At 30.5% G+C, this 22700-nt stretch overlaps 1 protein-coding gene across 2 annotated transcripts in view; it reads left to right on the top strand.

Annotated features, from left to right (window-relative positions):
• The first annotated feature begins 4264 nt into the window (after positions 1–4264).
• Positions 4265–22700, top strand: part of ClpP (Caseinolytic protease proteolytic subunit) — a 37773-nt gene continuing 19337 nt past the window's right edge. The window contains exons 1-2 of one of the 2 annotated variants that reach the window (XM_065501210.1): positions 4265–4371; positions 4433–4843. In XM_065501210.1, the coding sequence (XP_065357282.1) occupies positions 4345–4371; positions 4433–4843 (438 nt within the window). In that variant the 5' untranslated portion in view covers positions 4265–4344. The remainder of the gene's footprint in view (positions 4372–4432; positions 4844–22700) is intronic. The other variant, XM_065501211.1, reaches the window with a different exon arrangement.

The following is a 22700-nucleotide window of genomic DNA, read 5'->3' on the forward strand; positions in this document are numbered from 1 at the left end:
TTTCATACCATTCACGTTGATCACTTTGGCCCTTTACCTTCTATTCGATCTGTTCGTAAACATGTTTTAGTTATTGTGGATGCGTTCACTAAACATGTTAAATTATACCCTGTCAAATCAGTAAGTTCAAAGGAAGTGTGTATGTCGTTACAGAAGTATTTTGATAACTTTAGTAGACCAGTACGTATAATTACTGATAGAGGTACTTGCTTTACTGCTAAAGAATTTTCAGAATTCCTTTCACAGAACAATATAAACCATGTAAAAATTTCAGTAGCTTCTCCACAGGCAAATGGACAGGTGGAAAGAGTTAATAGAATTTTAAAGTCAATGTTGGCTAAATTGGCGGAGCCCGTCGCACATGCTGATTGGGTATCCAAATTAGTTAATGTTGAATATGCTCTTAATAACACCATTCATGCAACAACACGTAAATCGCCGTCTGTACTTTTATTTGGAGTTGAACAAAGGGGAAGGATTGTAGATGAACTAACAGAATTTTTAGAGGAAAAGACAAATAATGCAAATACTGAGGTTATTGACTTGGAAAAGTCCCGTTTAGAAGCTTTAGCGAACATAGAAAAGTCTCAACAGTATTGTAAAAACTATTTTCTTAAACATAGTATTCCTGCGAGAGAATTTAAAGTAGGAGATTTTGTAGTTATGGAAAATTTTAGCTCACAAGTAGGTCAAAATAGAAAACTATCGGAAAAATATAAAGGTCCTTACATTATTAAGAAAAAATTACCACATGATCGATATGTTGTTACTGACATTGAACCTCATCAGATAACTCAAATACCTTATAATAGTGTGGTTGAATCAAGACGACTACGTTTGTGGTTAATGCAAAATAATGAAATTAGTTCTGTTATTCCTTGTACATAAAGTGACACTAAATGTATGTTACATTATGATCGGGTCGATCAAATGTCAGGATGGCCGAGTTGTTAGAATACTTGTCGTCAAGTTAGTTTTATAATTATTTTATAATCTAGTTACCACATTTGTTTTATTATATATAATTGTCTAGATTTTTCATTATATAATTTAATTTCATTGAATAAACAATAATTTATACCTTATACATGAATTATTTGATGTAGTTTTGATCAAACACATGAAACATCTTGTGTCAAATAATTTGCGTAGTCTGACCCTACCTTAATATCTATAAAAATTGTTAACCTAATAGTGCATTTACACCTACGCCATAAACATGTTATAAGTTGTTTATGGTGATAGTAGTTTGAGAAACTTGTTTATACATACAAAACAAAAACAGGTTTGTAACTAGTTTTTGAGATGCTAGACAATGTATTTTGTTGTTGTATAAGAAATATTATTTGTTGTATTTTTGTTTGACAAATCGGAGTGTCTCGTCTCTATGTATAATTCTCTATAAGCCAAAATGTAAGAAAAAGTTTAAAAAATTTATTAAAAAGTGTTTTTTATATAATATGGAGAACGAAAATAATAGGTATGTTTATATGTCCCCTTTTACAATGCAGAAATTGAAAGGCAGACATTTATCTCATTCTCTTTTGAACTAACATAAACCTGTGTAATACACACTCTACCTCTTCAACCCCTCTCCAACAAACTTCGTCTGTCTGCCTTTCAATTTCTGCATTGTAAAAGGGGACTATGTACATATATAAGTACGTGCAGCAACGTTTTTTTCTTAACAACGTCCATATTTTTATTAAATTTTTTTATGTTGAAGTCAGCTGTTTTATGACTTGTCAAAATTAAACCACTTTACTGTCTAAAATACTGATGTAAACGGTATTGTTTATGAAAGTAGCTTATGATCATAAACTAGTTTGAAAATTACAAGTGTAAATGCACTATAACATTTACCCCAGAAATGTTTGTATTTGAATATCATGGCAACATTGTTATAAATAAAAATAATAAAATTTGGTTTCAAGCCGCAAATGGACTTAAAAATAACAAATGCTGATATATAAAAGGTTTATTTCTCAAATTATCTGTAATTTTCTTATAATTGTGGCATTTTGAAGACATCATTATTCTTCGATAACATTTACAAAATGAACTTTTACTTGCATGTGTAAACGCTCAAGCTAAACTTGTAGACATTTCGATATATTTTCGACATTTTCGATAATACGAATTGTCAACTTTCATCCATCTACTTACACATGGATGTAGATTGATGAAAAAAAAGTACACATAAGAATTCTTATGTGTACTTTTTTTTTGATATTTTGCAGTATGTTTGTTTGATATCTGCATGAGATTTAAACCAATTTGTAGTCATTTGCAAAATAGTTAATTTATAGTTAGTGTTTTTTACCAACTGACTATTTTATTTACTACAGGGGAGCGTTTACAAGTTGCTTGATCAAGCAACTTGTTGACATTTCGATGTATTTTCGATAATAATTCGTATTCCCAACTTTCATCAATTTATTTGCATGTGTAAACGCAGCATAAAACTAAAAGTCAACTTTTCGAACTTTCGATTGTTGGTAATTTATGAAAATTGTCTCTTTGGCATTATTTTATAAAAATTATTTATTTTTCCATACACTAGAAAAAATACAACTGTACCAAATTGCAGGCTATTATTTTGTTTCTGTTATTGTGTGCATATTTAGTTTTAGTATACAGTTGCAATTAAATATTTTTTAACTTTTTTTGGTTAATCGACTTTTTGAGATAACGTAATAGTTATCGACCAAAATGTCGATTGATCGAATAATACACTGTCCATAACACAAAATTGCAATTGCAATGTACTAATGCCATGTTTCCACGGCAGTCTGAATTACTTAATTCGGGTTTTGAATTACGATTGCGAATCAACCTGTTTACACGAAAACATTCGTAATTCAGTTTGACATTTATTTATTTCTTCTTCTTGTTTTTTCTTCTGTTTACATGTTTTGTTTTTTTTTGTTTATTTTGTTTGTTTGGTGCGAATTTTAAATTTGTAATTTGGCAATGGATAAAAAAGGTAAGTAAAAACATAAAATTGTAGCATTATTAATTAAACAAATATAATTTAATTATTATTTTCATTATTAGAAAAAAGAAAAAGTGCAAGCAAGTGGGACAAGGGCAGCGAGCGGGCTTTATTAGAGGTGTGGGCTGAAAGAATGGCATAGCTGCTACTTCTACAAATGAATTTAACTTTAATCAGACTTTTTATTTATTTTAATTTATTTATTTAATACAAAAATATTTTTCTTTATTTTGTTTTGTTGACATTTTTGTTTGGACAGCTGATTTTGATACATAAATAATCGATAAAAATTAGAGATGACAGTCATTCGTTCGTAATTCATAAGGTAATTCAAACTGAATTACGTACGAACAAGGTAATTCGCACTTGAAATTTTGTATGGCGAATCATGTAATTCAGTTCGTAATTGGGGGTTGAATGACGAATGAAAGCTTGAATGACGAATAATGACGTCGTGTGAACATGGTATAAGGTTCTATAAATCGATTGTTCGAACAATCGACTTTTTGCTGAAAAAAGTCGAAAAGTCGAAATCGACTTTTTGGTCGGAAAAAAGTCGAACAATCGATTATGTTATCTCATAAGTCGAATAGTCGATAAAAGTCGAAAATAGTCGATAAAAGTGGAAAAAAGTCGAATAGTCGATAAAAGTCGACTTTTTAGATTGTTAAAAAAAATATTTAATTGCAACATTATACTAAAACTATTGCAATACACTTGCATTTTTTGTAGTGTGTGCTAATATAAATAATAAATAAATGTTTATAAATTAAAGCTTTTTTCTACACAACATTCTTCTAACTATTATTGCCTTGATAAATTTCATTTTTATTGCTAAACATTACAAAAGGCGCATCAATAAATGTAGAAACTATGTATTTTTTTACAAGAAATGGTAAAAAGTTGAAAATAGTCGGAAAGTCGAAAATAGTCTAAAAAAGTCGATTTAACTAAAAAGTCGAAAGTTCGAAAAGTCGAATTTTATAAATTACCAAAAGTCGAAAGTTCGAAATGTCGACTTTTTAAAAAACGAAAAAAATTGAAAGTTCGAAAAGTCGACTTTTTGAAAAACGGAAAAGTCGAAAGGTCGAAAAGTCGACTTTTTGTTTCAGCTATAGAACCCTACAATGAACGTCACAGAGTATTTTGTGTATTTTTTAAAATTTAAATAGTGTAAAAATTTGATTGTTCGATTATTCGAATAATCGACTGTGCATAACATAATATTTCTATTTGAATTTACGTCTCTGGCATAGAATATTTGTGTCTCTGGTAAATAGTGTAAACTCGGCCACGTTATTGTCATTATTTTGCAAATTATCAAATACAATACGATATTTAGAAATAAAATGTTTAGATCATTTAATAGAATTGTTGTAAGTTTAAAATTTTCTATTTTCATTACAAACATTTATAAATTCCGTCTCATTTTAATAGAAAAAATGTTCAGCCCGCCAAATACATTTAATTCCAATGGTTGTGGAGCAAACAGGTAGAGGAGAGCGCGCTTACGACATATTTTCGCGATTACTTAAGGAACGTATTATATGTTTGATGGGCCCGGTACATGACGATTTAAGTTCTTTAGTAGTAGCTCAATTATTGTTCCTACAGTCGGAAAACTCAAACAAGCCAATTCATTTATATATTAACTCTCCTGGTGGTGTTGTAACTGCTGGGCTTGCTATATATGACACAATGCAGTATGTAAAACCTCCTATAGCAACTTGGTGTGTGGGACAAGCTTGCTCAATGGGTTCACTTCTTCTCGCTGGAGGTGCTCCTGGAATGCGATACTCATTACCAAACTCACGAATTATGATTCATCAGCCCTCAGGCGGAGCGCAGGTATTGTGACAATTATAAGACTAAATATTCGTAAAAACGTCTAACTTTTGGGGTGCTATATTTCCCTTATGAAATATTTACCATGAGCTCGTTAGTAGAGATATTCTCCTAAGCTTGCTGGCTGAGATATAAATTATCAGCGTAATTTTAATTCTAACGCTAGTGAGTGGTGTTTGGCACCAATCGTAGAATAAATACGAAGTGTCACACAAGTGGTGTACACCCAATCACGGATTTACATTTATATGCTATTCAGGACCGCTGTTTATTTTACACCTTATTAAGGAAAAAATATAATAGGAATTCGGTTATAACCTTACCTGAAAATGTTTTTTGCTAAAATTTTGCGATATGAAAAAGTGCTGTATGGATTAGAAATGCTTAAACATAATTTTTGTAATTTTTGCTATTTTTAATTTTTAACTAGCGGATACCCAGCGTATGCTACTACGCTAAAAATCCTTTCACGACCATAAGACTATTTAGATAAAAGTAAACATTTTGTCTATTTAATGTGAATCAGTTAGCGCCAAAAACGCATATTTTGAAATTAAAATAAAAAATAGAATTTTGGTCGTAAAGTGCAAATTTTCGTTCCACATATCGTTTATCAAAATGTTCGTGGTTTGAGAACAAAACTATCATCCCTTTATATAGAAAGCTTTAACATTGATCAACATATTTTAGTATTAACAGAAACATGGCTCAATGAAAATTTTTTAAATACCGAAATACTTTGTAACAAATTTAATATTTTTCGTCGTGATCGTGGCAGCAAGTCCATAGGTGGTGAAGTCCTTATTGCAGTTTCTTACAATTTTCCATCTGAACTTGTAGATTTCGAATTTCCGCAAGATATAGAATTTATATCAGTATCAGTAAAAATAAATGGATATAAAATATTTATTACTTGTTCTTACATTCCGCCATCTTCTCCACAAATAATATACATCAAACATGCTGAAATTATTAGTTCTATTGCCTGCTCCCTTCATAATAACGACGCTATTTTTGTCTTTGGAGACTTTAATCTGCCATCAGTAGCTTGGAATTATTTGCCAGATGATAAATATTTTGTCCAAACAAGGCAAAATTCGAAGTTTGATGAGTTTTTTAATATATTATATGACATAAGTCTATTTCAAATTAATGGCATTGCAAATAAATATTCAAAAATGTTGGACCTAATATTCGTAAACGATGTGACTAATTCATTCATCAATCGCTCATCCCCAATTACAACTCCAGAAGATATCTACCATCCTACAATTGAGCTAAGAACGTCAATAATATATAAATCGCTCTTGACCTCACCTGGTGATAGTAAAAAGGTTTTTTCGTTCAATCGTACCAATTATAACATGCTGAATGAACTCCTTAACAATACAAACTGGTACAATATATTTTCGTACTATACAGATACTGAAGCTTTTTACAATAAATTAAATTCTTTCTTGGATATATGTGTTCCAAAACAAAGATATACAAATCTATCTGGTCCACCATGGAATAATAAACAGCTGGTTCAAGTTAAAAATAAGAAAAAATTTAAATAAACTGGTTCTCATCTTTTTTACCATAAGTACTCCGTTTGTCAAGCTGAGTACACTCTGCTCAGTAAATCGTGTTACAATAATTATATAAACAAAGTTAAATATAATTTTAAACGTAATCCTAAATCATTTTTCAAATTTGTCAACTCCAAAAGAAAATCAACTGGCTTCCCCTCATCTATGAAGTTTAACCAAAATGAATCTAGTGATGATGCAGTTATAAGCAATCTATTTGCGGATTTTTTCTCAACAACTTATTCAAATGCAACTTATAATGATTCTGCTGACTACCCATATATGATATCTTCAATTCAATCAGTATCTATACAATTTATCGATGTTTCTATTATAACCATGGAATTAAAGAATCTAAAATTTTCGCATAATTTTGGTCCTGATAAAATCCCTAGCAGTATTTTAATCAACTGTGCTGACAATATTGCTATCCCTCTTACGTATTTATTTAACAAATCAATAAAGAGTTGTAATTTTCCTAACGTCTGGAAGGATTCTTTTATTGTTCCATTATTTAAATCAGGAAATAAGTCTGATATTAAAAACTACCGAGGTATTGCTAAATTAAGTATAATACCCAAACCACAAAGTATACAGAGGCGACACGGCAAAAAAAATATATTTGTCTCTTTCGCTCGAAACAATTTCAACTGGTTTGGTTTTGTGCTTATTTATATAGTTGTTTGTTTTAACGCACTATCTGTATTAAACCGCAAATTTGTTTTCTCTTTCTATCGAAACAATTTCAAAAAAAGCTGATTTTAGTGTTTTTGAACTGTCAAATTTGACACCTCTGTATACTTTGTGCCCAAACTATTCGAGAGAATTATAACTGAACAATTATGCTATCAAGTCTCAACTTTAATATCTCCTTATCAACATGGCTTTCAGAAAGGATGCTCAACGACAACAAATCTACTTCACCTAACATCCGAAATTTATCACGGATTTCTTCAACATCAGCAAATAGATATGATATATACAGACTTCAGCAAAGCTTTTGACAAAGTCAATCATATGCTTTTGAGAAAGAAACTTTGTTTATTGGCGTTTTCCAACAGTACACTACAGTGGATTTTCTCTTATTTAACAAAAAGAATACAAGCTGTACTTTTTAAGAATATTCGTCCTAGAAATATAAAGGTATCATCAGGTGTACCACAGGGCAGTCATCTTGGTCCTCTTCTTTTTTCATTGTTTATAAATGACCTTCCTCAAGTTATTCATGGTTCCAATGTCTTAATGTATGCAGACGACGTTAAAATATTTTCAAGTTATCGTCAAGTTCTTGATCAGCAACTTCTTCAAGATGATTTAAATTCGTTTTATTCATGGTGTAGGGAAAATTATATGGAATTAAACCTAAAAACTGCAAATATATGCGATTTGTTAGAAAAAATCCAATACCGACACACTATGTTTTTGAACTACATCAGCTTGAAATGGTCGATAAATTTTTAGATCTGGGAATTTTACTGGATTCCAAGCTAAATTTTATTTCACATATAACAATGACAGCAAATAAAGCCAGAGGTGTACTAGGATTTATGAAACGTTGGGATAGGGAGTTCAATGACCCTTATGCCACTAAATCCCTATACACATCCCTGGTAAGGCCTATCCTGGAATACGGATCCGTAATATGGGACCCTATATATAAAAAACATTCAGATGCTATTGAATCTGTACAAAAGCAGTTCCTACTATTTTGTCTTCGTGGATTGAATTTCAACCCAATAAATCTACCTTCATATTCTGCAAGATTGGCTTTAATTAAACTTCCAACCCTGAAGAGCCGAAGATCAATGTTAAACATTTCATTTATTTGCAACATAATAAATGGTAGTGTAAGTTCCGGTTTTTTAATCCAAAATATCTCATTTAATGTGCCTCAACGACCATCACATCATTTTGTTCCATTATCAGTGAAATTTATTAGAGCGAACTTTGCCAATGCTGATCCAATATTGATTTTTCATTACGTAACAATATAATTAAAAACAACATTATTGCTTACTTGAATTCTTAATTTTTATAATAAGTTTTATTATTACATTTATAAAAATAATTGTTAATTGCCTGCAAGGATAATTTTCCATAGGCTAATAAATAAATAAATAAATACTCATGTTTATTGACTACATATCAACGCACGCAACATGAATAATGATTTTATATCTTTTTGTAACAAAAATGCAATTACCAGGCCGAATATATACCGCAATATAAAATTAAAAAATCAGTTTTACACTTAAAAACATTTTGGCACAATTCTTGAACACAGTACGAAAATACAATTGTGTCCCCGTGGTCGTCAAAGGGTTAATAGAGGGTTTTTATACTAATTGCCCATGTAAAAAATCAGTTGCTAACATTTTCCTGCGTGCACAATTTAGCCGTGGTATCAAAAACAGTGACATACATACGTGAGCAGCTGTTACAATCACAAAAAGTAATATCAGAATTTCAAGACATTGTGGCAAAGGCTCTGACTTTGGAAACAGCAAAAATCGATTCAAAGGAACTCGCTAATAAAGAAGTACAACCAACGTCAAGTGAAATAAACAAAATTTCAGGAAAAAAATACAACCAGAGGAGAAATGATAATGTGATGCAAAATAAGTAAAAACGTGGAACGTATGAAGTTGATTTCAATGCGTTGGGCCTTGATGGGCTCTGTTTGAGGTGTGGCAAAAACAGTCAAAGAAAACAAAAATAATTTAAAATGTTCAGAATACAATAAATTGGTGACGAGGATGTGATTTACATTTAAATAAAAATAGATACTGTTTTTTTTCAGCATGAAATCGAATTCCAACTGGAATTGCGGGGTTTTTAAATCATATCATCAACGACGAAGAACGACGAATATCATTCGCCTCAATATCGCTTACAGACGCTGAGAGGAACTATTCTCAAATTGATCGTTAAGCATTAGCCGTTGTATTTTCAGTGGATCATTTTTATCAATAATTGTTTGGGCATTTGTATTAATAACAGATAATCAACCGTTGTACCGAATTTTTCATCAGAATGCCAACCTACCTCAAATGACTTTTTCATTGCTGCAAAGATAAGCAGCATTTTTTCAGGATTTAATTATCAAGTTATTTACAAAAAGGGCTTATCACGTGCCCCAGTAAAAACACCGTTGTTAACAGACACAGCGATCAATAATGAAGTGAATCAACAATAGAACAAAATTCAACGTTAAAATTAAATTATAAAACTCTTCAAGCTGAAACTCACGCTGAAGAACTTTCAAAACATTTACAAAATTTTCAACATAATCGAGTGGAAGATACAATGTTCGCTAAACAATGGCATAATTTTTAGGGGACATCGTACCAAAAACATATTGGTATATCCAAAATGAAACAATTAGCTCGCAGGTACAGGATGAACATTCTTAGTAAAATAATGTTCATCCTGTAGTATTGTCAAATCAAGTCCCCCCAAAGCAGAGTTTCACACTTGGGATTAACCAGAACATAACTGGCAGCGAATTCATATGGATTACGCAGGTGTTTTCCAAGGTTATTATTATCTGGTGGTAATGAACGCGAAATCGAAGTGGGCTGAAATTGGTATAACGCCAACTTCTCCAACATCTAGCTCTACTATAGAGATGGTCCTAGACTTATTTGCGAGACATCGATATCCGGACGTAATCGTGTCCGATAACGCCACATTATTTACCAGTGACAAATTTCAATTATTTTGTACAGATCGTGGTATTTTCCAAAAATTTATCGCTCCGGGCCGAGCGAAATGCTCAAATACTAAAAAATCTACTGAAATTTATGGTAAATGATCAGCGGCCTATAAGGGAAAAGGTAAGAGAAATTTTTCGTTACCGAACAACAGCACTGCTAAATGGTAATACACTATCTGAGTAATACCTAAAACGGCAAATACGAATTCAATTAGATGCACTAAAACATCCTCAGATTAATAATCAAGGTCACATGGATCGATGCAAGGCTCGTCAACTATGCGAGGGAGAGAGAGTATAAGCTAGATATTATTCGAATAATAAGAATCTGTGGAAGCTGGGCGCAATTTTAAAGAAAATGTGTTTTACACTATTTGGTCAAATTAGTGGTCATGTTTTTAAACGACACATAAACCAACTAAGATCGACAGCAGTTCAACAAGCTGAAGAACCAGAACTTATTGAGACAACCTAACAGGCTATATTACAATATCAAGCTAAAATTTCATTTGTCCAGCTAAATATAAATTTTCGACAATAATATCTATATTATTTTATTTTGGTTTATTTACAAGCTGAACCCTTTAGAAAACATCTGTTTTATATTGCATCTCGATCTAGATTTTAATATACAATGTCGGACAAAGTCGAGAACCAACCTTCAATGTTAATACATGTAGTGGCATTTCGGCTGGTTCCAATGAATTAAAAAATTCAGTATGGAAATTTCTAATTCAGCACCTAATATGCAAGACTAAACTAAATTGTTTATAACAGACCGAAAATCAAAAATCTGACTACACTGTTACCCAAAAGGATTTTCTGAAGATTCCGTGAAAATATGGGCATTAGCCCTATATTATTGAATTGTTATACGCCCCTTCGCCCACAGACCGATTATCAAAAATCTGACTATACAGTGTTACACGCTGGGCAATTCTGTCCAGCCGTTTTTTTATTTCTATATATAGGTGGCATTAGCGGTATTTTTTTTTCATCATTTATTTATTGTATCTTCATTATTTAATGAACTAACAATAAGTGGTTCAAATCTTATTTATATTTATATTTTTATTTTTTATTTCGATAATATTAAATTTATATACATTTGTCTTAGAAGGTAAAGAGTTTAGGGCTTATGCTCCTTTTCTACTTAATAATAAGCTGTGAATTATAATCTATATATATAAAAGAGTAACGTGACTGACTGACTGACTGACTGATTCATTCATCATCGCACAGCCCAAACCGCTAAAGCTAGAAACTTGAAATTCGGGTAATGGGTTCCTTTTACAATATGTAGATCCACTAAGAAGGGATTTATGGAAATTCGGTCGTTAAGGGGGACAAATGGGGCAAAAACGGGTAAAACCTGTACCTCTATATCTCCAAAACAAATAAACTTAGAAATAATATTTTAAATGCGTCCGCCTGTAATCAAAAAAAGAGCCGACAGGTGTTTGGTACTTTTTTGAAATTCAAAATTCAAGTGGCCATATGGGGTAAAAATAGTCCCCGTAGAACCCTCTGTTAACATGTATATCTCCTACATAAATAAACATAGAAATATTATATTGAATGTATCTGGCTCAGATCAGTACTTTTTTGAAATTCGAATTCCTAAGGCCTCAAAATTGTTTTCTTTTTTGGTACTTTTTTATCAAAATGTATTTTCTCACTAACAATTCCATGAACTATTATTTTCAAATAGTACGTATTACTAGGTACTTTTTTGAAAATTATTTCTTCACGGGGGACAAAAAGGGGACAAAAAACGGGATAAAAACGGAGATTTGATATTATTTATTCAATTTAAAAATAAAAAAAGATAAAATATTCTTCCAACCACACAAAAAAGAATCCACAACATGCTATTCGGAAGTCAAATACAAATGGGTAAAAAGGGCCAAATTTCAGTACACTTATATTGGTACTTTTTTGAAATTCATTTCTACTATTCTATTCAAGTAGTTTTATTTTTTTTTCAATAAAATTGTTTTGCCTCCACTGAGATTCGAACCGATGTAGTTCGGCTACAGTTCAGTAGTCTAAACCCTTAGCCTACACCAGAATGTTTATTTTCATGTTTAGAATACTAATTTTATTTTAAAATATATAGTTTTTCACCCTATTCACCATTAGTTGAATTCTAATGGTGTTGAAAATTCCAATAGTACAGACACAAACCTTAACCTTTTTTGTAAAAATTATTATTTTCACCTTATTCAATAAATTTAAAATTTATTCAACATACAGTTATATGAAATGTATATGGGAATTTATGAGGGAAAATATTAATAACAGTGTTGTAAATATAGTTGGTTTAATGCTATTTGAAATGTTATAGTTTTATTTGATAAAAAACTACAAAACAAATTATTTTGTTGAAATGTGAAACAAAACAAAAAATATTCATAAAAATATATTCATTAAAGCATTTCTCAAAAAAAAATCACGTGTTTATTCCTATTCGCTAAAATAAGAATTTTGTTCTCGCAAAATTTAATAACAATTTCAGTAAATTAAGGTCCTCATTTTATAAAACAAAACGTTTGGAAGCGTAAGCAATTTGTATGAAGAATACTGGGAAAAAAGTTTAAAACTTATTTCCATAGAATTTTATTTTAACGTTTGTCATTTCGTTTTATAAAATTAGACCCTAAAAAAATTAAAATGTAAAGCACTATGTGTATCTATGAGTAAATCATTATTTATACTCTATTTATCAAGTTCATAAAATCAACTTATCACTCAAATGTAGTATTAGAAACTTTTTATAAATTTAAAAAACAGAATTTACGCAATATGTGTCTCTATGATTAAAACCTTATTCATATTCAATTTATCAAAAGATTATAAAACAAATTTAGGGCCTCATTTTACAAAACGCAACGACAAACGTTAAAATAAAATTCTATGGAAATAAGTTTTAAACTTTTTTCCCAGTATTCTTCATACAAATTGCTTACGCTTCCAAACGTTAAACAAATTGTGTATGAAAAAAATTCAAGTTTAAAACCTTATTACCAGTATTCTTCATACAAATTGCACGCTTTATAAAAAAAAACATTTTTTTAGATAATAACAAATAAATTTTCGCTTAAATAAAATCGTTTACACAAACATTTATTTAAATATTTTTATTTCGATGAATAGACAACACTATTTACATATAACCGTCAACTCATTTGAAAAAAATAGTTGTGTAATAATAAGTGCTCAAATTTTATAAATTCAATTAAAAGAAAAAATTCTACGTTACTTAGAAATGTAAGTTTTTTAATTTCATATTCCATATATATATATTAATCTTCATTAAGTTTTATTACGTTTTTATCGTGTAAATAAAATGTATATGTACATACATTCACACCACAATTTTTAAAATTTTAAAAAATGATATGCTATTAGGTCATATTGTCATAATGTCCTTATTGTCATAATGTCCTAATATATTATGATAGTTTAAACAATTTTTGTTGTGTTTCAAACAATAATGTTCTAAACTAATAAGACTTTTTGAACTATGTTCATTGTTTTGTCATAAAATAACACTTTTTTTGAAGCACAACAACAATTTGTTTAAACTATCATAATATATTAGGACAATCAGACCGTTTGAATACCCCAAATATGTTGAAAGTGTGTTTAAAAAAATATTTTTACTGAAATTTGATTTCAACTATTGGGTATATGACTTAAAAATGTGGGATTTGCTATAGGTGGCGTATCTTTTGAACCCCTTTATTAATTTTTAATAACTTTTATATCACTCTAAAGGGTATATATCTGTCATTCATCCTCGCTTAGTTATGGAACATTAAGTGTAAACAACAAAGTTTTTTTTGTCGAATTTTGTGCCAACAAAGCGTCATATGTGGAAAGTTTTGCTTTACTTCTTTCATTTGAAAAACGTGCCGCAGAAGTACACATAGATCACCAAAGCTTATGGTGAACGTGTTCCATCGGTTTCAACGTGCAAGAGATGGTGCATGTTCAGAAGTGATGATTTTGAAACGGAAGGCCCAGGACAACCAAACAATTTGAAGACCAAGATTTGGAGGCATTAATCCGTGAATGTTGTTGTCAAACTCAACATGAGCTTGCAATATCATAGGGAGATACTCAAGAAGCAAAACGTTTGCAAGCAGCAGGATTTGTCAAAAAAAAAGGCAAATTGGGTACCATACGAATCGAAGACGAGATACCTTGAAAGCGATTTAGCATTTCCGAAATGACGTTTGAACTAACAGTTATTTAATAGTATTTTTGATTTTCATAAACATAGAAAATTCTAAAAGTTAGAATGTGAGTTTCTATGAGACTTAAAAACCAATTACTACTACTATTAATTATCTATCTTCTGGCTGTAATTTTTATTTTGGCTTAAACAATGGATGTAAATTGAGACAGTTGTAAATATACATATATGATTAAAGTAAGAATATTTATTGGTAATTGGTGAACACTTATTTGTCCATCTGAGTGTATGTACGACTGTTAGTTGAAATTAATTTTCCTAAGAAGATCAGAAAAATATTTTGTGCTTTTTCAAATATATTTTTGAATTATAGAATAAATGCAGAATCCCACAGATTGAGTCATACTCGCTTCGAATGATATTTATACCACAACATTTAGCAAATTTGAAAAATGAACTGAAAAACTAAAATACATTTTTATATACAGTGAATGTCACTTAAAATCGTACACCATCGTAGTCACATTTTATTCATTAGTTTTAGAAAGTTGATGTTTTGGAAATATTTTAAAATGCTATTTTTATATTGTGTGTGCTATTACCTATTAGAAAATTGGGTATAATTTTAATTGCACTTATCCACAAATAAAACAATTGGGTAAGACTGCCAGTGCCCAGAATATCAACGCTTCATTTAAAATCGTAAAGGCACTAAAAAATAGCAAATGATACCCTACAAAGTATTAGAATTATTTAATATTAACATTTTTTTCAATTTTTAAAGTTTTAATTATAATTTAATATAATTGTACGAATTTAAGTGAATTATGAATTTTGTGATGTTCTTTAATTTTCATCAATATTTTTTTAACGAATTGAGGGTTTGTTAACTTTTTTGTTGAAATACATATTTTTTGTTCCAATTAATAAAATGACTTTTAATTTTTTATATAATCACCTATTATTGCCTGTATAATTTTATAATATTTAAAAAAAAATATGTTGTACGATTTTGAGTGACACTCACTGTATAAAAATAAAAAATAAGATCGGAATAAGATCTCTCAACGTAAAAAATTACAACGATACAGAAAAATTAAATAAAATTTGGTACGGGAATAATTCAATAATATTAGTCGAAACAGTGGGCATGCAAGGTTAAAAATAATTTGGGACTTCCGCTTTAATAACTACAGTAAAATAAATGGTTGACGATTTTAACAATAATACAAATATAGCTGATAATGTCAACACACCTCACGTTTAAACTTAATTGTGTTGTGAAATGCACAATTGAGTCTATATATATCGAAACTAAAAGATAAATTATCTGGATGATTGTCATCTCTGTTAATATTATAGAATAAACCACTTACATGTTGCTCAATAAAACTTAAATAAATTTTTTATGATTTTATACAAAAAAGTTGAATTTTTACTCGACCGAATCATTACTGTAGGCCAGGTATGATTCGACCTATTAAGGAAAATATACTATTTTGATATAGATATAGTTTTCTGGATTTGACATTTTCTAGAGCTATTTCTATTCGATTTTAATGAATTTGTGAAATTTAAGGTAGTTGATCCACTGATTCCCCTAAGTATAAATCTTATTTTTTTGTGTAGTCCTATTCTTTATTTATCTGTCCGTGAAAATAGATTTGTGTTACCTCTCATCTGATCTCAGCTACGATTTTTCTACAAATCTGACGTTAATGGATTAAAGAAAATACATTTTGAACATACAGAAATGAATATTAAAATTTCTTCAAATGGCGATATTTAAATAAAATAATAAAATAAAGAGTTCAATACTTACTTATTAAATTTATATTTTTCGGAATTTTTTTTTTGTTTTTGTAGGATGAATCTAAATTTCTTGGAAATAGGAGAAGATTTGCGAATTAATCTTGCTGGAATATTTAGATAGGGTGTTGGTCTATCATGGTCCGTGGTCATATCCTTTAACAGTGCGAGTTCTGGTAGAGAAATTTAAATGTTTCGAAAATTGAAATTTGTGAAATGCACAATTGAGTCTATATATATCGAAACTAAAAGATAAATTATCTGGATGATTGTCATCTCTGTTAATATTATAGAATACACCACTTACATGTTGCTCAATAAAACTTAAATACATTTTTTATGATTTTATACAAAAAAGTTGAATTTTTACTCGACCGAATCATTACTGTAGGCCAGGTATGATTCGACCTATTAAGGAAAATATACTATTTTGATATAGATATAGTTTTCTGGATTTGACATTTTCTAGAGCTATTTCTATTCGATTTTAATGAATTTGTGAAATTTAAGGTAGTTGATCCACTGATTCCCCTAAGTATAAATCTTATTTTTTTGTGTAGTCCTATTCTTTATTTATCTGTCCGTGAAAATAGATTTGTGTTACCTCTCATCTGATCTCAGCTACGATTTTTCTACAAATCTGACGTTAATGGATTAAAGAAAATACATTTTGAACATACAGAAATGAATATTAAAATTTCTTCAAATGGCGATATTTAAATAAAATAATAAAATAAAGAGTTCAATACTTACTTATTAAATTTATATTTTTCGGAATTTTTTTTTTGTTTTTGTAGGATGAATCTAAATTTCTTGGAAATAGGAGAAGATTTGCGAATTAATCTTGCTGGAATATTTAGATAGGGTGTTGGTCTATCATGGTCCGTGGTCATATCCTTTAACAGTGCGAGTTCTGGTAGAGAAATTTAAATGTTTCGAAAATTGAAATTGTTTTGGAGGATGAATCTAAATTTCTTGGATGGAATTTATATTCATCCTCCAAAAAATTCCAATTTTCGAAAATTTCTCTATCAGATCTCGCACTGTTAAGGGTTATGGCCACGGACCATGATAGACCAAAACCCTATCTAAATATTCCAGCAAGATTCATCCGCACATTTTCTCCCATTTCCAAGAAATTTAAATTCATTCTACAAAAAAAATAAAATTTTCGAAAAATTTAAATTTCTCTATCAGAACTCGCACTGTTAAAGATTATGACTACGGACCATGATAGACCAACACTCTTCCTAAATATTCCAGCAAGATTCATCCGCCCATCTTCTCCCATTTCAAAGAAATTTAGATTCATCCTTCCAAACTGTTAAGGTTATGACCATGGATTACGATAGAAAAACACCTTGACTATAAATTCCAGCAAGTTCCATCCGGCTATCTTCTCCCTTTATCCAGGAATTTAGATTCATCCTCCAAAAAATTTCAATTTTAGAAAAAATTAAATTTCTTTATCAGAACTCGCACTGGTATAGATTATGACCACGGACCATGATAGACCAACACCCTATCTAACTATTCCAGCAAGATTCATCTGCCAATCTTCTCCCATTTCCAAGAAATTTAGATTCATTCTCCAAATTAAATTTTCGTAAAAATGTAATTTCTCTGAACTCGCACTGTTAAAGGTTATGACCATGGACGATGATAGACTAACAGCCTATCTATAAATTCCATCATGTTCCATCCGCCCATCTTTTCCCGTTTTCCTAGAATTCGGATTCAGCCTCCCAAGTATATTAAATTTTGATTTTGGTCAAAATTAAAAAATTATTATCAAAACTCGCTCTGTTAAATATTATGACCACAGATTATCATAGTGGGACAGTTTATCTATAAATTCCAGCAAGTTCATTCCACCTATCTTCTCCCATTTCCAAGAAATTTAGATTCATCCTCCAAAAACATTTTAATTTTCGAAAAATTTAATTTTCCCATCTTCTCCCGTTATACAGGATTTTAGATTCATCCTCCAAAAAATTTAAATTTTCGAAACATTTAAATTTCTCTATCAGAACTCGCACTGTTAAAGGTTATGACCACGGACCATGATAGACCATCTTCTCCCATTTCCAAGAAATTTAGATTCATCCTCAAACAAAATTTAAATTTTCGAAAAATTTAAATTTCTTTATCAGAACTCGCACTGTTAACGGTTATGCCACGGACCATGATAAACCAACACCCTACCTAAATATTCCAGCAAGATTCATCCGCCCATCTTCTACCATTTCCAAAAAATTTAAATTCTTCCTCCCAAAACTTGCACTGTTAAGGGTTATGACCATGGGTTATGATAGAAAAACACCTTGGCTATAAATTCAAGCAAGTTCCTTCTGCCCATCTTCTCCCGTTATAAAAGAATTTAGAATCATCCTCAAAAAAATTTAAATTTTCGAAAAATTTAAATTTCTCTAGCAGAACTCGCACTGTTAAAGGTTATGACCACGGACCATGATAGACCAACACCCTACCTAAATATTCCAGCAAGATTCATCCGCCCATCTTCTCCCATTTCCAAGAAATTTAGATCATCCTCCCAAGAAATTTAAATTTCCGAAAAATTTTAATTTCTCTATCAAAACTCGCACTGTTAAGGGTTATGACCATGGGTTATGATAGAAAAACACCTTGGCTATAAATTCCAGCAATTTCCATCTGCCCATCTTCTCCCGTTTTCCATGAATTTAGATTCGTCCATCCATAATAATTAAATTTTAAAAATTCCGCAAAAGTATAAAACTATGTTTGACATTTATGATTTGACTTAGTTTTTGGAAAAAACGGGAGATTAGTTCCCGTTTCAATCATTAGTGGTACATTAGGTTCAACCGTGTGGTTATTATTCCATTTTGAATACACTTTCCTTGATTTACAATGTTTAACGGTGTCATGTAAACTTTTAAACATAACTCTGTTAACTCAACTGGTTTGTGTCTAGGGTTATAAATTTCGAAATTTAACTTCACACACATTATTAAATTAGTATATCTTTATCTATCTACTATTAATATTTGCAATTATTATTATGAATTTTCAATTACCCAAGCAGTTTTGAGATGCTTTAATACTTCAAAATATCATGGACTACAAACAATTGTAAGGTGTATTTACTTTACGCAATAATTAAAATTTCTATAATAAACATTTTAAAATAATTTACGTAGTTGTTCTGTTATTTCCACATTTTTTCGCTAACGAAGTAGCGGGTTGCATGCTAGTATATACATATATACAGATGATTTATTATTGAATTGAAGGAAAAAAATGTTCAAAAACCTATTTGAAACAAATTAAGATAAAAAAAACTATACTACTGGTAAAATTACGTTGAATAAAGTTCATTAATATGTGGGTACTGAGAAGTTGAACATCTGCTGTTGAAGTTTGTGGTTAATCTGACTAGTCTATCTTGGACAAGTTCGAATCCAGCAAGATCATGTAGACGACGAGTGGAATAATGCCATGGTAGATTGAATACCATCTTGAGTAGTTTATTTTGTGCTACTTGAAGCTTCTTTATATGACATTTAGCGGACGAGAACCATACTGGTGCACAGTAGAACATAACGGGATGAAATATAGATTTAATAATTAATTTCTTGTTGTCAATATTTAGTTGAGATCTTCTATTTATTAGAGGGTACAATACTCTTATTAATTTGTTGATTTTATTAACTATATATGGTATATGGTTATTGAAGTTAACTTTGGTATCAAGTATAACACCCAAATATTTGACATCGTTGTCCCAAGGTATGTCGAAGTTTAAAAATCGCAACGAACTTTGGGGAATAAAACATGCTTTCCGCTTTCTCGTAAAATAAATAGCTTTTGTTTTTTCGGGATTTATCATAATTTTCCATTTTTTGAAATAATTATTCAAGCTATTTAGAGCAAACTGCAAATTATGAATTATATCCACTGAATGAATGTCGGAGCAGAGAATTGATGTATCGTCAGCAAATATTGACATTGTGCAATTTGAAAGTTCAGGAACATCAGCTGTAAAAATGTTGTAAAGGATTGGTGACAGACATGACCCTTGAGGACAGCCAGCGTTAATATTGATCCTATGTGACGAAGTATTCCCCAAGAAAACATTGAAGAATCTGTTTTCAAGAAAATTTTGTAAAATTTTAATAATTTCGATAGGAAAATTAAATTTTTTCAATTTGAAGATTAAGCCATTGTGCCAGACTGAATTAAAAGCAGCTTTTATATCTAGTAGAACCATACCAGTTGATTTACCAATATTGAAATTACTTTTGACCATTTTCCTGATTTTTAGTAATGGTTGTGAAGTATTATGTTCACTTCTGAATCCAAATTGTTGAGGGGGTAGAATATTATTTGCATCGATATATACAATAATCTTTTCCTTTAAAATTCTTTCCAAAATTTTACTTAATGATGAGAGTAAGCTTATAGGTCTATATGAAAGAGGAGAGTCAGGAGACTTGTTTGGTTTAAGAATTGGAATAGTTTTAGAGATTTTCCAATCAGAAGGAAAATAACATAAATTTAGGCAAGCATTTAATATTGTGGTAAGATAATTTAGACCTTTATTTGGTAATTGTTTTAAACATTTGTTATTTATCCCATCTGCACCAGGTGATTTATTGTTTTTTAATTTTTTTATGATGGCAGCCACTTTTTCGCGAGAAGTGAAGTGTGAATTAGGTGGAGTAACATCTGTATTTCTGACTTGGTTTGCGGCATCATTAACCTCAGAAGCAGTTGTGTTGTCGCTTAGATGTGCTGAAGAGCGATGATTCAAATTAAAAGTTTCAGCCAAAATTTCAGCTTTTTCTAACTGGGTGTAATATACATTGTTGTTAAATTTTAAAATTGGTATATTAGTAGATCTCTTCCTTAAAAGTTTAGATACTTTCCAAAAAGGGGGAGAGGCCTTATCCAGTTTTGACAAGGTGGAATTCCAAGAATGGTTTCTGAATTTTGTTATTTCATCTTTAATATTTTTGTTTAAACGTGACATTGCTTCGTGGTCACGTCTGTCTCTAAACCTTTTCCAGTTTCTTCTGAAAATATTCCTCATTTGCATCATTATTATAATGTTTTTAGGTAATGGTCTAGTCGTTGGTGATATAAGTTGTTTTGGAACCGATTTATCTATTGCAGTTTTTACAACATTGCTTAAAACATTAATCATAATGTCAATTTCATTGGTATCAGTTACTGTTCTGTGATCTTCTACCGTAGGGAGATTTCTACTTATGAATTTGGAAAAACGTGGCCAATTAGCCTTATTGAACGCATAGACTAAATTGTCTGTCGACTTGTAGATTAAATTTATATTACACATAATAGGTAAATGGTCCGAACTTAGGTCGTTAATTACTTTAACTGCTGACATGTTTGTTAACATATTGGTTAAAATGAGATCTAATGTAGATGGTTGTTTGTTTGGATCTGATGGAATATATGTATTTTCATGAGGAAAAGCAATTTGGAATTTGTTTAGTTGTATGTTTTCATATAGAATGTTACCCCATGTGTTATTTCTTAAACATCCCCAATAGTTGTGTCTGCAGTTTAGATCTCCACCTAAAATGTATTTATTATTCGTATCTGTTAATATACGAAGGTCAGATTTAAATTTGAGTTTCTTGGAAATGTCAGATCCAACTGTGCCTCCTGGAAAATAACACGAATAAATGTCTATAAATTCGCTCCCACAATTAACTCTAACTCCGATATTTTCTATAATTTCAGTTGTTTTTGGTGGTATCAATTGATGTTGAATGTTTTTTTTTATTAAAACAGCTACACCTCCTCCAGTACCAGTTTGTCGATCATATCTATAACAGTAGTAACTATTATGTCTAATTGATAATTTGATATTCAACCAGGTTTCACAAATTAGGCATATATCAACATTATATTTATCCAAGAAATTAAATAGTTCTTCTTTTTTTGTACGAATACTACGTGCGTTCCATGATGACAGCTTAATATTGTTGTTCATTGATACAAAAATTTAAATGCTAGGTTGGTAACAACCTGAAATTGCTCTTCTCGAGATTTGCAACTTTTAAGATTAGCTATTAATTCAAAAGTAATATTTTTTAGTTCTTCAAATGAGAACAGATTGTTGTTGCTGTTAGCATTATTATTAGCAGCATTGCTAGATTGAGTGAATGGATGACTCATTGGTGGCGAATTTGGAAGACTTCCGCTCTGATTTAGAGAGTTTGGGAAATTATTATTATAATTAGACCTGCTATTATAGCCTTGATTGATTTGTCTATTGCTCTTTGGTTGAGCGCGTTGTCTGATTTGTTTGTACACTTCCCTACTGGGACAATCAGGAGACATAGCCTTATGGGAACCTTTACAATTGGCACACTTAATGACCGTTGTAGAACATTCTTCCGTTTTATGATTACCAGCACAATTTGCACAAAACGGTTTCACCTTGCACCTACTGGAACCATGTCCATACATTTGGCAGTTGTAACATTGCGTCAGTTTTGATTTGTTTGGTTTTTGGTATTCCCACCTCACCTTTATATAATTAATTACGGA

The sequence above is a fragment of the Calliphora vicina genome, chromosome 2 (genome assembly GCF_958450345.1).
Source record: "Calliphora vicina chromosome 2, idCalVici1.1, whole genome shotgun sequence".
Taxonomy (NCBI): Eukaryota; Metazoa; Arthropoda; class Insecta; order Diptera; family Calliphoridae; genus Calliphora; species Calliphora vicina.